Source organism: Vulpes lagopus, chromosome 2 (genome assembly GCF_018345385.1).
Source record: "Vulpes lagopus strain Blue_001 chromosome 2, ASM1834538v1, whole genome shotgun sequence".
NCBI classification, from domain to species: domain Eukaryota; kingdom Metazoa; phylum Chordata; class Mammalia; order Carnivora; family Canidae; genus Vulpes; species Vulpes lagopus.
This window is the reverse complement of record NC_054825.1, coordinates 104,713,464-104,727,025: the sequence shown is the minus strand read 5'-3', so window position 1 is coordinate 104,727,025 and position 13,562 is coordinate 104,713,464. Positions and strand designations below refer to the sequence as shown.

Here is a 13,562-nt window from a genome sequence, read left to right as displayed (position 1 = left end):
ACAAAATTAAAAAGAAAAAAGGCGTAAAGTTTAAGTTAATGACAAATATTTTTTAAATCAACAGGAAAAAAAAAACAAAATAGAAAGGCTATATAAATCCCATTGTAATTTTTTTTTAATTATTTTTATTTATTTATGATAGTCACAGAGAGAGAGAGAGAGGCAGAGACACAGGCGGAGGGAGAAACAGGCTCCATGCACCGGGAGCCCGATGTGGGATTCGATCCCGGGTCTCCAGGATCACGCCCTGGGCCAAAGGCAGGCGCCAAACCGCTGCGCCACCCAGGGATCCCTATAAATCCCATTGTAATTTGAAAGTGCCAATAAAATTGAAATACCCCTTGAGAAAAACTAATTAAAGGAAGCAAGAGCAATGGTTTGTTATTTAACGTTATGTAACTATCCCTCGGCAAGATGATGTTGGCCCTCACTTTTGCCATTTATAAAAACTCAAAACCCAAACTCAGAGGAATAACTAATAACCACGTTTTATCCAGAATAGAAAGCATGATAGAGAAGGTATTCCAATATTCTTTCATATCCAGAAAGAAACCAAATTAAAAAAAAGACAAAATATTTAATAGGCATTTTTTTTACAACTGCAGTACAAATTATCACTTCAAATAAACATCACAGAGTTTTAATTGCTAGTCAGCCAATAAATAATTTTTGTAGCTTTCTGATAAAATTATTATAAAGCAAACATTTTTAATGCATTACTTTGCTTGTACTTCTACATCTGGAGAATTCCATTGTGTCTTGAAATTCAACAACTTTTAACTTTTACAGGAATTGCTTGAGTAGATGTCCTAATTTCAGTCATTTACTGGAACAAATTTTTAAAATAGGCAAGAAGTCGGAGATTTTGTTGTTAAAGGGAATATAATTGGGGTCCTAGAGACAATGTTGAATTGTAAAGCTCTGTGCCTCAAATTCTCCACAGTGAACTGTATGTCCTGTCTTACAGAATGGTAATGAAAGAAACTGCAAGGCCTGTGGGGTGGGGGTCTGGGGGCGGCACACAGAAAAACCAAAAATAAAAAACCCACAGAATGGAATCCCCAGGATGGCAGCTGCACATTGTCCAGAATATTTAACCAACTCTGCTGCTAACCTAGGAAACTTACTAGCTCAGTAAAGCTCTGATCAAGAAATTAAATAAGGCAATTTCAATCGGCTTTTTAAAGAGTATATTGGTGTGTGAAACTTACATATGATCACCTCAAAATCCAGCCTAGGAGTTTACTAAATATGAACATCCCCACTCAAATATTTGTTCGATTCTTTATGTTAAACTACTTTGAATTCTTATTGTGATCTGCCCTCCGAGGTCAACACAATTCTGTATTAATACTTAATGTCAGATTCTTAAGAGCTACCTGTGTGATGAGCACCTTTCTTAATTAAACTTCCATTCACTATCCCATTTGTTGGCTATTTGCATCTAGAACAAAGAAGAAACCTGAAAATTAGGCCTATTTCCAGCTTTGCAAGCAACTGTTGTGTTATACATATCTACTTTCAAATTCGCTTCCTTTTTGGTGGGAAAAAGAAGTGACAGAGGAAAGAACATTTGAATTATGAAATCTCTGATTCCATTCCCAATTGAACCCTCAATAGCAATGTGAATCCTGGCAAATTATTTAACTTCTCCAAGCCGTTTACCCATCTTGCATTCTTTCTTCTGCTAACTCTTCAAGAATGATGTTGTTTACTCATGTTTGTTAGAGAGGTAAACAGGATATAAAGTCCTTGCTTACAGAAAGGATCCTCATCAGCCATCAACTCCATCTTTTTAAGACTGGTTGACTACATATGTTCATCCCTGTGGGTCACTAATATCTTTTTATCAGTTTTCAAATGAAATGTGATACATGTTGTGGTTTTTTTGTTTTGAGTGCCAGATTTAAATAATCTGCAGTGTATCTTGACAGTGGCAATGAGAAATAATTCTGAAATCCCAGAGGTAAAAAGAGAGTGGTATCCTGCCCAGGCAGGATGATGACTGTCACCCTAACCATTAGCATTTAGTGCAGGAATTCTCTGGTCACATTACGGATAATACAGAGTCACTGCTATATGATTCTATGACACTAAAAACTAAATATGGTATGTGGCAAACTAATATTTCACCAGTGAATTTCTTGTTGGCAAAAATATAGTATCTGCTTCAAATGGATTCTAGGCCTTACAACATTATTCTTAAAATGTAAGATCACATGGTGACGTCTTTCTAAAGGACCGACGAGGCAAGAAGTGGTGTTGCAAATGTATAGAAAAATGTATAGACAAAAAAATAAACCTAGTAAACAGATAGATAAACTCAAAACTGCTGCCTTGGAATTTCCTATATACAGAGGCAGGTGATACTTTCCATCTTGAGCCAGGCAGACCAGGCTAAATTAAATATTCTTCATAATGTAACAATGAGGACAGTATTACGTGCCAGTAAGAATTTTCACGGTTTGTGCTTATACTCGGTAGGGAATGTAAGGGGAGAAAGAAGCCACGAGGTTTCCTTTAATAGGAAAGAGCCAGTATATAAAAACTGGTTTAACTAGTACACCATGGTTCAAGGCTGCAGCATTTTATGGGGCATGCAGTAGCTAAGATGTGGTGTAGGTAGGAGTCTCTAGCCAGCTTAAGCTCCGGTTAAGCTAAGAGTATATGCTTCAGAACCAAAACAGTGTATGACACCATCTCCCACGTAACCAAGGTTACTATTACATGTACATAAATACAAGGGCTCACGGGAATGTACAGTCAAGTCATTTGGTTGATCTGTTTGCTGCTTTCAACTCTGGCTTTGTTTTTTAACCTGGTGTCACAGTAGGCCAGGTACAGCTCTTAATGGTCCCAACCATCTTTCAAGTTTACACATCAACCTTCAGGTGGATCACCAAAAAGTGATACCGAATCTGCAAAATACAAACAAAATTCTAAAAAGAACACCACATACACACATAAATTGAAAAACCATTTAAAAATCCAACGAGAGAGAGAGAATTTCGTGGACATTATCAGCCAGATTCCCTTTCCCCAAATCCATACCTCGAATCTAAACAGAGGCTTCTCATGCCCCTGCAAGGAAACGGAAATGCAAGAGCCTGGAATTAAACATATCGTGGTGACTGAATGATCATCTATTGACTAAGAGACACCATGTCTGTAAACTACACAAGAGTGACAGAAGTACAGATTTTTTTTCAGTGTGCCTTTAAACAGAGGTCTCTTTCCATGGAGGGGGAGTGGGGTGAGGCCAAGGCTCGGGGCTTCTCCCCAAGAAGGCCGAGAGATGCCTGAGGGCAGAAGGCACACGTTCTGCAAGAGAGTGGCTGTCCAAGCATCCCCCTCATGTTTTTGCCAGTGGGTCAAACACCTGCAGCACGGTCCTCTTGTCCTTGTCACTGACTGCCATCCAGCCGGTGAAATCTTTCTGTCCGTGCTCCAGGGGCAGCTCCGAGGCCGGCGAGGCAGCAACTTGCAGTGGGTGCAGTGGGGCCGTGTGTGCTCTTTCCAGGCCCTGAGCCCCCGAGTCCAGTGGGTCAGAGCTCTTGGAAAGCCAGGTATTCTTCAACAGGCTAGGGTGATGGAGAAGGCTCCAGAAGGGATCCTGATAGTCACCCAGAAGGGAGGCTGCCTCTGCCTGGGTCTCCCTGGGGCCCTCAGTTTCGGGGCTCGTGGCAGAGGAAGCACTGAGGCTGGCAAGTGGCGGCACAAGTGCACCCTGGTCGGGCAGGTGTGCAGGGGGCCAGTCGCTGCTTGGGGTGCTGCAGGTGAGGGCCTGGAGGAGCTGGCTGTTGCTCTGCAGCACCTGTAGGTGGAAGGCTGCGGGTGCCGATTTCTTCCTCCTCCTCGGGGGGGCCTGGGGTGCGGGAGGTGGCACCTCCAGGGGGGGCGGCAGGGCGGCTCCTGCCATGGGAGGGGCGTCTTCTGGTGCGGGCTTCCTCTCGGCACCCTTCCCAGGCTGAAGTGTCCTTGGTTTGGGAACAGGAGGGGTTGCTAGAGGAGGGGTGTCAAGGCTGGTCTCTGGGGGCCCGATCGTGAAATGGACCGTCTGCTGCCCAAACTGTCCTTCTGGTGACTCCGGCTAGGGAAAGGCAGGACAGAGAGCCAAAGTCAATCAGAAGCTGGCACTGGGGTGGGGGAGCGGGAGTCAGCACCCAGATAGTGTCAGCAGGGTAGCAGAGATGGGTCAAAGCTGACATCAGCAAATTCGAGAGTTGAGAATATCTGGGGTGCGAGAGGGTGAGCAGGAAGGAGAGGGCGCAGGAGGGACACCCGTCTATCAAGTACCAGTAGGTCCAATGAAATAGGAGCAGAAAGTTTAAAATCAGGGCCACACAGCAAATTTTCTGAAACAAGTCTTTTCTCTGTTACCTTAGGAAATGCAGTTATGCTCTCCCTTTATTAAAAGTGAACCTCTGAAAACCATCTTCTCGGAGGCCATAGCTTGGAAAATACAGTGTGTACCATGCCGGGAGGGGGGAACTTATGTTGTTGGGGCATGAAGCTAATTGAACACCTGATGGATCAGTGTGCTCCTTAAATCGTTGATATTTGAAATTACTAGACGGCAAATTTCACCCAGGAATGTCACCTCCTTGGTTCCGACCCAACACTATCAACAAAACCACCGCACGGTGCAAAAGGGAGCTTTTGTACTGAGGGAGCTGTTAGTATCTTAAAGCATCAGCATCTCAGCATTTCCTCGGGTTCTTTGGAAAACAAACTGCAGAAACCATCCCTTCTCCACCAGACTTTCACTGAAACTCTTGTGCGGCAGCTGGGAAAATAAATCCATTTCTGCCCCGGCTTTTAGAAGAAAAGATGGAGCAGGCACAGGGAAAAGGAGGAGGAAAGGGGTCTGCTTTGCAAGGAGGCACGGCAGACGGACAGACGTGAGTCTGCCCCCCAAGTGGGGCAGGTGGATGCAGAAAACACAGAGCAAGCGCCAAAGCCACACCGCACACTTCCTACGGCTGGGAAACGGCAGTCACTGCAGGGCCAGCCAAGCCATTACCAACGGTCCCGTTACGAGAACACCGAGATCAAACGGAAGATCCAGATGTCTCTATAGGTGCCAGTCTTTGGGCTGCTACTGTCCTGACAAACTCATGTCTTTGAAGCAGCAAGCAAGGCTGAGAAGCTTGAGAGGGAGAGCAAAAAACAATCTGCAAGAAAAGTGGCAAGAGAAGCTGTCGAAACCCCAGCATCGGAGGAGGCCGCACCAGAGCTTGTCCACACCACGGCGCGTCTACACCGCTAATCCGGGAACTGGTGGTTGTTTTTCCAGTGCACGTGAAATTCTGCACACGGGCAAACCTTGTGCACATGACACGGAGTTTCGCAGATGGGGAATTCCGGAGCACTTGGAGGAGAGCCTCCCACAGTGACTCCTCTTGGGGGCTCGGATAGAGCATTTAGGAAGCGTGATACCTCCAAAGCTGTTTCATCACAAGGAGAAACCCCCGTTTTTTCTGCTCAGCTAGAGCCAAAGACGCAGCAGGGATGAGGAGGAGGAAGCGGTGGCCAAGCAGCTTCCTCCAGGATGGGGCCGGGTCTGCGCCTCCTCTAGCCAGACACGGGAGCACCTCGGGAGGAAGAGGTTCTGCTGCAGCTTCTTACCTTGCCCGTCCTCCGCAAGGTTGGCTTCTTGATGGCAGGAACTCTGGGTGCAGGCCGACGGGGCAGCAGCGGGGCCGCCCCCACAGGGGGCTCTGGTTTGGAAGGCCCTTGGTCCCTCAGGGCCGGGGTGTTTAGGGCTTCGCCTGGGGTGCCTGAAACACACAGCGGTACGGCTGAGGCGGGCAGGACAGGGCAATCCGCTGCATGATCTCATCTTTACACAGTCTACACACTAAGGAGTAACGTGCTAAGGCAATGGATTTCCTTTTTTTCTAAAAAAAACCCCAACCTTCTGAGTGCTGTCAAGACCAACCAGCTAGGTTTAGCCCCCAGCATCTCATGTTCACCTTCTCAACAGGGATGCTCTTCACGGGGGATCGGTGAGGCCCAGACATCATATGCAAAGTTTTATGTCTGTGCATTTCTCTGGGGAGGTTATCTGAAATTTCTCAAAATCTCAGCTAAGGGGGCGCTCAAGGGCTGAGTGTCTGCCTTTGGCTCAGGGTGTGATCCCAGAGTTCTGGGTTCGAGTTCCGCACTAGGCTCCTCACGGGGAGCCTGCTTCTCCCTCTATGTCTCTGCCTCTCTTTATCTCTCATGAATAAATAAAATCCTATAAAAAAAGATTCTCTCCCACCCTCTCCCCCACCACTCTCTCTATAAATAATAAATAAGTGAAATTATATAATATATAACCTTTTGTGTTTATCTTCTTTTACTCAGCATAGTATTATCAAAGTTCACCTGTGATAAAGCATATATAGGAGTAGTTCTTTTTTTATGGCTGAATAATATTCTGTTTTATAATTACACTACATTGTATCCTTCTATCAGCTGGTGGTCCCATGTGTGGTTTCAGCCACACAATTTTATTTTTTTATTTTTTTTATTTTTTTATTTTTATTTTTTTTAATTTTATTTTTTTAAATAAAAACAGAAACCACTCATGATAGTGTTATCCTACAAGAGTGTTTCCTGACCTCTTAATTCATGCCTTCCTTCAAAGTTACTTGGGATTCTAAGTAAGTTACATATCTTGCCTAAAAGCAAATAGACAGCAAGTGATTGGCTACGGTGTTTCAGAGGGCATGATCTCTTCTCTCCAAAAGAGATACTTGTACGAAATCAATACAAAAAAATCCCCTAAAATATATTAGCACCAGCAATTTTGAATGTGATTACGATTAATATGATTAACATGAGTTAAGTGAAATAACAGCACCAAAAAATTAACAGGTAGTATGGTGAGGAAGACGTCCCTGCCTGACAGTAAAGAATTTATACTTGCTGCTGATTTCAAAAGTAGGTTTTGTGCCTAAAATAGGGAAGTGTCCCAAATTACCTCTTTTTATGGAGCTGGCAAAATGAGTTAGTGCCTGGAGCATTATTATCCTTTTCTAAAATTCATTTTTGTTTATTTCCATCTCTCCCTTAAAGCACTTCTTGGTAATCTTGGGGCTACTTCTATATACTTACTGAATTTTAAATATGTAATTTCAAATGGACAATAACATTTAGTGGAAGTTTATAAAGTGTTGCTAAAGGGTGTTTCCAATTTAATACTGCCTGCAGGGGGGAAAAGTTACTTTCATTCGAGGCCCCTTCTAGTAGGAAGATGCATAGAAAAGACCAGACGGGAAGTCCCAGCAGAATGCTCACCTCCTCTGGCTTCTAGGAGACATCGGATGGCTGCTTCTGCCTCCTGAGCGTTGGTAGTTTTGATCTGCTTGACATTATAGGGTTTACTTATCCCCATCCTGGCTTTGGGCTTCAGCACAGAATCAAGAAGAAAGGCATTATTAACACAGGCAGGAAAACAGGCTCACCTGGTGCGCTCCCTGCCTACAGATCAGCTTGCAAGCCTGAGGTGCACGGCGCTCCTTCAGACGGCAGTTAAACACAAACTCCAACACAGAGCGCAACCCTCAAGCCTCCTTTCCCCAGAAGCACGTTCAGAGCAAGAAGACGAATGCAATAATTCAGAGCTGACAAGCCTCCTCTCCCAAACTGGGTGGTTACAGGTCTTTGTAAAGTGGATAAATCACTATTTCATTAATCAGGCAAAAGCCAGAAAGCCTCATCAGAAGCCACTTTTCCCACAGCTCAACAGTTATTAAAACACCTTCCACTTTTTCCTCAAATGTGCTTTTTCTACCTCTTCATCTTTCTACCTCTGAACCCAAACCTCTGGGTTGCCACCGATGACCTGCCTTCACTACCATCAACCACTGAGGCCTGGTCATCCCTTCTCCTGCTGTCACACGTGTCATCTGCCCCAGCCTCCTGGGATGGTTCGCCTCCACCCAGCACCCTGGCTTCACCTCTCTCACCTCCATTCCACCAACCACCACCTCCAGTCTTCCTCGGCGGCTCATTGCCATCCTCTGGAACTTTCTACTTCTACAAGCCTCCCTGACTGTGGTTATTACTACTGTTCCGCAACCGTGCTAAATTATTTAGGGCCTGTTACCCCTCTTCTTTTTAGCCTCTTCTTTCAAGAGGACTGATCTGAATTTCTCCTACTTTGCCTTCTATTGAGCACTGCTCTGCACACCAAGGTCAAAGGTGCGCATCAGAAAGAAGCAGATGAGTCTGGAAACCAGCAGTCCCACCCTGCAGGGACACATGGGATTTTTCACCAAATAGGATTTTCTAACACTCTGTACAACTATGTAGAAACTCTCTAAGACCTGCTCCTGAATTCTGGGTTTGAGACAGAGCTGGCAGGTAGGCAGGCAGAGGGTAAAGAGATTTAAGTCTGTGTTTGCTGAGAAGAGGCAATCCCAGGGATCCCTGGGTGGCTCAGCAGTTTGGTGCCTGTCTTGGGCCCAGGGCGTGATCCTGGGGTCCCAGAATCGAGTCCCGTGTTGGGCTCCCTGCATGGAGCCTGCTTCTCCCTCTGCCTGTGTCTCTGCCTCTCTCTCTCTCTCTCTCATGAATAAATAAATAAAATCTTAAAAAAAAAAAAGTGGCAATCCCACACAATCTTAGGGGCTGAAGATGAACCATGGGGCAGATCCTTTGGGTTTGAAATGCTGGCCCATTTTGCTTTGAGGCCGAACTCAGAAGAACTCACTGCTTGCTGAGGTGCTCCCGGCAGAAGCTTTGCCGTCTGCAAAATCGAGTACTGTCCGTGGGTGCCAGAGGAGATGGACACGTCCGAAGCTGACTTTTTCACCATTAAACCAGCTGGGAAAACCAACAAGGGCAGAGTCTCAATCTCAGTGAAGTCACCGGCTGCTTTGAGGCCAATTCCCAGCCAGCCGAGAGCCAGGCCAACCACAGATGCATTTAGGGGCTCAGCATGGCAGGTGGGCATTCACAGGGTTGATATTAAATTTCTCTTTTGATTCTCAAACAGTTTGTGCCTATTCTCTGGGAAGGATTATTTGCATGCAAACTTTAATCTAACATCCTGGGGCAGTTTAAATCTGTACAAAAATCTTTATTCTTAAGTGGTTTAAAATACACTACTGTTATTAGGAGCCAATTTTAAAAGTGGTTTGTAGGCAAAATCTAAAAAATCCCAAAGCAGGGAAATAAGTGATATTAAATTATACTTATAGTCATTAAGAAATCATATTTTAGAACATTTAGGGGCACTTGGGCAGTGCAGTTGGTTAAGTGTTTGACTCTTGGTTTCAGCTCAGATCGTGATCTCAGGGTCATGAGATCGAGCCCCACATTGGCTTTGCATTCAATGAGGAGTCTGCTTGGGACTTTCTCTCCCTGTCCCTTCCCCCACTTGCATGTATTCTCTTTCTCTCTCAAAATAAATAAACTTAGGGCAGCCTGGTTGCTCAGCTGTTTAGCGCCGCCTTCAGCCCAGGGCATGATCCCGGAGACCTGGGATCGAGTCCCATTGTTGGGCTCCTGCATGGAGCCTGCTTCTCCCTCTGCCTGTGTCTCTGCCTCTTTCTCTGTGTTTGTCATGAATAAATAAATAAAATCTTTTTTAAAAAATCTAAAAAATAAAGGAATATTTAATTACACAGACATTAGATGAAAGACAAATGACCAAAGAGCATGGATACCAGCTTTGTAAAAACTAAATAGCCATGTGTAGCTACAGATGTATGCAATTAGAAAAAGGCTAGAAGTCTCGTGGTTAACAATTGTTATTTGTAGACAGTCAAGTGAATTTAAACATCTCATTTTCTATATTTATATGTTTTTGCAAATTTCCACAATATGACGTAAATTTTACTTTTTATTTACTTATCATTTTGTTCTCTGGGTGTTAACTCAGAAAAGCAAAGAATATGCTTAAAAAGTCACGCTTCCAGCCTGCCAAACAATTGCTCTTGTGACGTAAGCCAAGAGGAGCCCAACTGGGAAGTAAAGCCTGAGGGAAAGATCTCTGTGTCTGACTGCACTTTTAGGGTGGAGGGAGGAGTGAACAGAAGAGGTAAAACAGAAAGTACTGGACTCTCTCTGAGATCAACACAAAAAAGAGCCTGAGGAGGGGAAGGCGGGGGACCCAGAGGCGGGTGTCAAGTGGCAGGAAATGGGTGGTTATTCCCAGCAGGCACGGTGGCAAGCCCAAAGCAGCAAAGTCTTACTTGGAGGGGGGGGTCTCTGCGGTGGGTGAGGTGGCCGAGGCCTAGTGGGAACCGACAAAGACCTGCTTGGAGAACGGTGCCGGAAATCCCCAACTGCTTCCAGCTCCTGCTTTAGCTCCACCAGGTCAGCGTCATCTGGAGGACATGGCGGAAGGTGAGTGAGGTGGGAGGCAGGCCTCAGACTCGGGTCTGCGTGGAGCTGACCATGCAGGGGGGCTCCCCGTGAGGCAGGGCCTCCCTCTCTGTGGGCATGGGAGGGTGGGTGGGCGGGGGCACCCAATGCCTGCTTGGAACATGAGATGAACTGTGGACCAGGCTTCTGGTCCTGACATGAGAGAGAGAAATTTTTCCAAGTGTAGGGGTACTTCCTTCTGAAATAATGAAGGAGACTCACACAGAGGACTAGAGGAGACAGCTGAAGACCAGAGTACCCCAGTTTTAATTCCTCACTCTACAACAACAAGACAGCTAGGGTGCCTGGGTGACTCAGTAGTTGAGTGTCTGCCTTTGGCTCATGATCCTGGGGTCAAGACCCGCATCGAGCTCTCCGCAGGGAGCCTGCCTTCCTCTGCCTACATCTCTGCCTCTCTCTGTGTGTCTCTCGTGAATAAATGAGTAAAACCTTATAAAACAAACAAACAGGACAGATGTTTTGGAAGTTTAGGATATTCTCTGCCTCTGCCAGCAGGGTTGCCTGCCATCCAGTGGCAAGCTCCTAGTATGGAGCGTCCTTGCTCATCCATCAAGCCCCAAGTTCCAAAACCCACTGCCTCTTGACTTGTCCTGCAAATACCTTCTAACTAAGGCTAAAAGGGGCGTGAGGAGGTGACTGCTTTGATTTATTACCTAAGTTCAGGAAAATTTCGGATCTTCTCTCTCCTACTGCAACACAGCCTGACTCATTTTATTTTGGCTCAGACACTCCACCCCTCACATTTCCAACAGCTCAAGCCCATGTATTTTGGAGCTAGGAAGAGGCAGGCTTCTCCTTCTAATGGGAATGCCTGAACCCCCATAACATCATGGACATGCCTTCTTGACATTCACCATCAAGCACCCTCATGCTGCTCTACTAGTTTTTCATTCAGAGAGGCCTTTGAGCGCATGTGTGCACTCTGCTTGGGAGGATTCCTGAATGATGGCCATTCCTGCAGAAAAGGACTGCCTGCTATCTGAAAAGCGTGTCCCTTCAGCCACTCCTACTCCAGGGCAGGAGCCCTCTGGATGTGCAGGGCACAGAACCACCTCGATGCATGGATGAAGACTGCTGCTTCCTAGTAGCAGTCCCCAATCTCAGCCATGCATCTCAGTCCTCCAAGGAGCTTTGTGACCTGCCAGATTTCCAGGGTCCCAGCCCACCCCTGCCAAATCCACATCTCTATGATGGGCCTCAGCAACCTGTAAGTTTAAAAGCTCCTGCTGGTTCAATGTAGTCAGCCTACTAACCACCTCTGGGACCACTGTACAGTCAAAAGGGTTTAGAGGTGTCTGCACCTCTCCCAGTAAATTACCTTCCCTGGGAAGCATCTCAATTCACTTTCACCATGTTCTGTGTTCTCAGCCAGAGCTCAAAGGGTCCTGACATACTCTAAGCTCCTGAACCTGCTGAGCACAGCTTTCTTCCAGTGGGGGAGGGGGAACACAGTGACCAGCAGCTGGAAGGCACTTGTGGCTGGAGCAGTCTGAGGCTAGAGCAGGGACTACCCTACTTTCCAGCCTATGAAATGCCAGCAGGTTTTAAAACTTATTCAGAAGGGCCATTATACCATATAACCTATGACTTTGGAGTTCAATCTGCAGGCCTTTCAGTCCCTCTTTGCTCAATCTCAAATGATAGAATGATGCTAATGTATGTTAATGTACAATAATGTGTTATATGAATATAACCATACACCAGCACTCAGGACCTGATGGATACTTAGATACCTGACAGACTTAGAGGGTGCGCTAAGTGAAATAAATCAGACATAGAAAGACAAGTATGATTTCATTTACATGTGGAATCTAAAAACAAAACAAACAATAGCCAAAAAAAAAAAAAACCCCAAAAACAAACAAACCATTAAACCCAGAAACACATACAGAGAACTGGTGGTTGACTGGGAAGTGGGAGTGGAGGAAATAGGTGAAGGAGATTAAGAGATACAAACTTCCAGTTATAAAACAAAACAGTCACAGGGAAGAAAAAGGTAGCATAGGGAATATAGCCAATAATATTTTTTTCAACGTTATAAGATGACAGATGATAACCACACGCACTGCGTAACATATAGAATTACTGGTTTGCTAAGTTGTATACCTGAAACCAATATAACATTGTATGCCAACTATACTTCAATAAAAAAATAATTATGTCTCTCATGGGATTTAAAGAGAAACATTTTGGAGAGGAAAAACAGAATTAGAAATGTAAAACCAGTTCAGAGCGGTGGCCATTTAAACATACAGAGGAAATAGGAATTGCTACAGATCTTGTGTGCTATAGGGGTACCAGTGGTTAAAAAAAAAAAAAGAGAGAAAAAGAAAAAAAAAGAAAAAGAAAAAGAAAAAAGTACTACAGAAAATTGGTGTGGTGGTAGCTGGATCCAGGCCCAAAACCCGGTTTCCACCCACTTGCTATGACTTGTTGTTTTAGCTCTAGGGTGGGCTGTGGGCACTTGATTCATGGTATCACGTAATGTCCCGGTGTTGAGAGAAAGAATGGACTCGATGCCAGAGGCTTTTTAGAAAAGGAGGGGCCAAGCTACCTTTGTACGTCGGGTGCTGCTTCTTTTTAGTGAGTGCAGGTGACTTGCTGGCAGGCACCGCTGTTGTGGAGGCTTCAGAAAGGTTGTCCGCCCCCTATCTCACCATCTGAGACCACAGACTGATTTAGCTCATCCACCAAATAGTCTTCGTCATCTTCGAGAATATCCCCTAGGGGAAGGAAATGTCATAGCACACCATCAGGGTACATAGCAGAGCCTTTCAGCAGTGGATCTGTTTCGTTTCTTTTCTTTTCTTTCTTTCTTTCTTTCTTCTTTCTTTCTTTCTTTCTTTCTTTCTTTCTTTCTTCTTTCTTTCTCTTTCTTTCTTTCTTTCTTTCTTTCTTTCTTTCTTTCTTTCTTTCTTTCTTTCTTTCTTTCTGATTTTATTTATTTATTCACGAGAGAGAGAGAGAGAGAGAGAGAGAGAGAAGGCGCAGAGACACAGGCAGAGGGAGAAGCAGGTTCCATGCAGGGAGCCTGATGTGGGACTCGATCCCAGGTCTCTAGGATCACGCCCGGGGCTGAAGGCGGCGCTAAACCGCTGAGCCTCCTGTGCTGCCCAGTGGGTCTGTTTCAACATCTGGGCTTGCAGCTCAGCATCAGGATGTCTGCGGCACAGCTTCCT

The 13,562-nt window shown here is 45.3% G+C and overlaps 1 protein-coding gene across 1 annotated transcript in view; it reads right to left on the bottom strand.

Annotated features, from left to right (window-relative positions):
- Positions 1–476: 476 nt before the first annotated feature.
- The window catches only part of SYNJ2 (synaptojanin 2), a 98,664-nt gene continuing 85,578 nt past the window's right edge, over positions 477–13,562 (bottom strand). The window contains 7 exon segments of the mRNA XM_041744518.1: positions 477–4,090; positions 5,629–5,780; positions 7,288–7,396; positions 8,705–8,817; positions 10,191–10,325; positions 12,938–13,025; positions 13,027–13,106. Coding sequence (XP_041600452.1) covers positions 3,353–4,090; positions 5,629–5,780; positions 7,288–7,396; positions 8,705–8,817; positions 10,191–10,325; positions 12,938–13,025; positions 13,027–13,106 — 1,415 coding nt within the window. The 3' untranslated portion in view covers positions 477–3,352.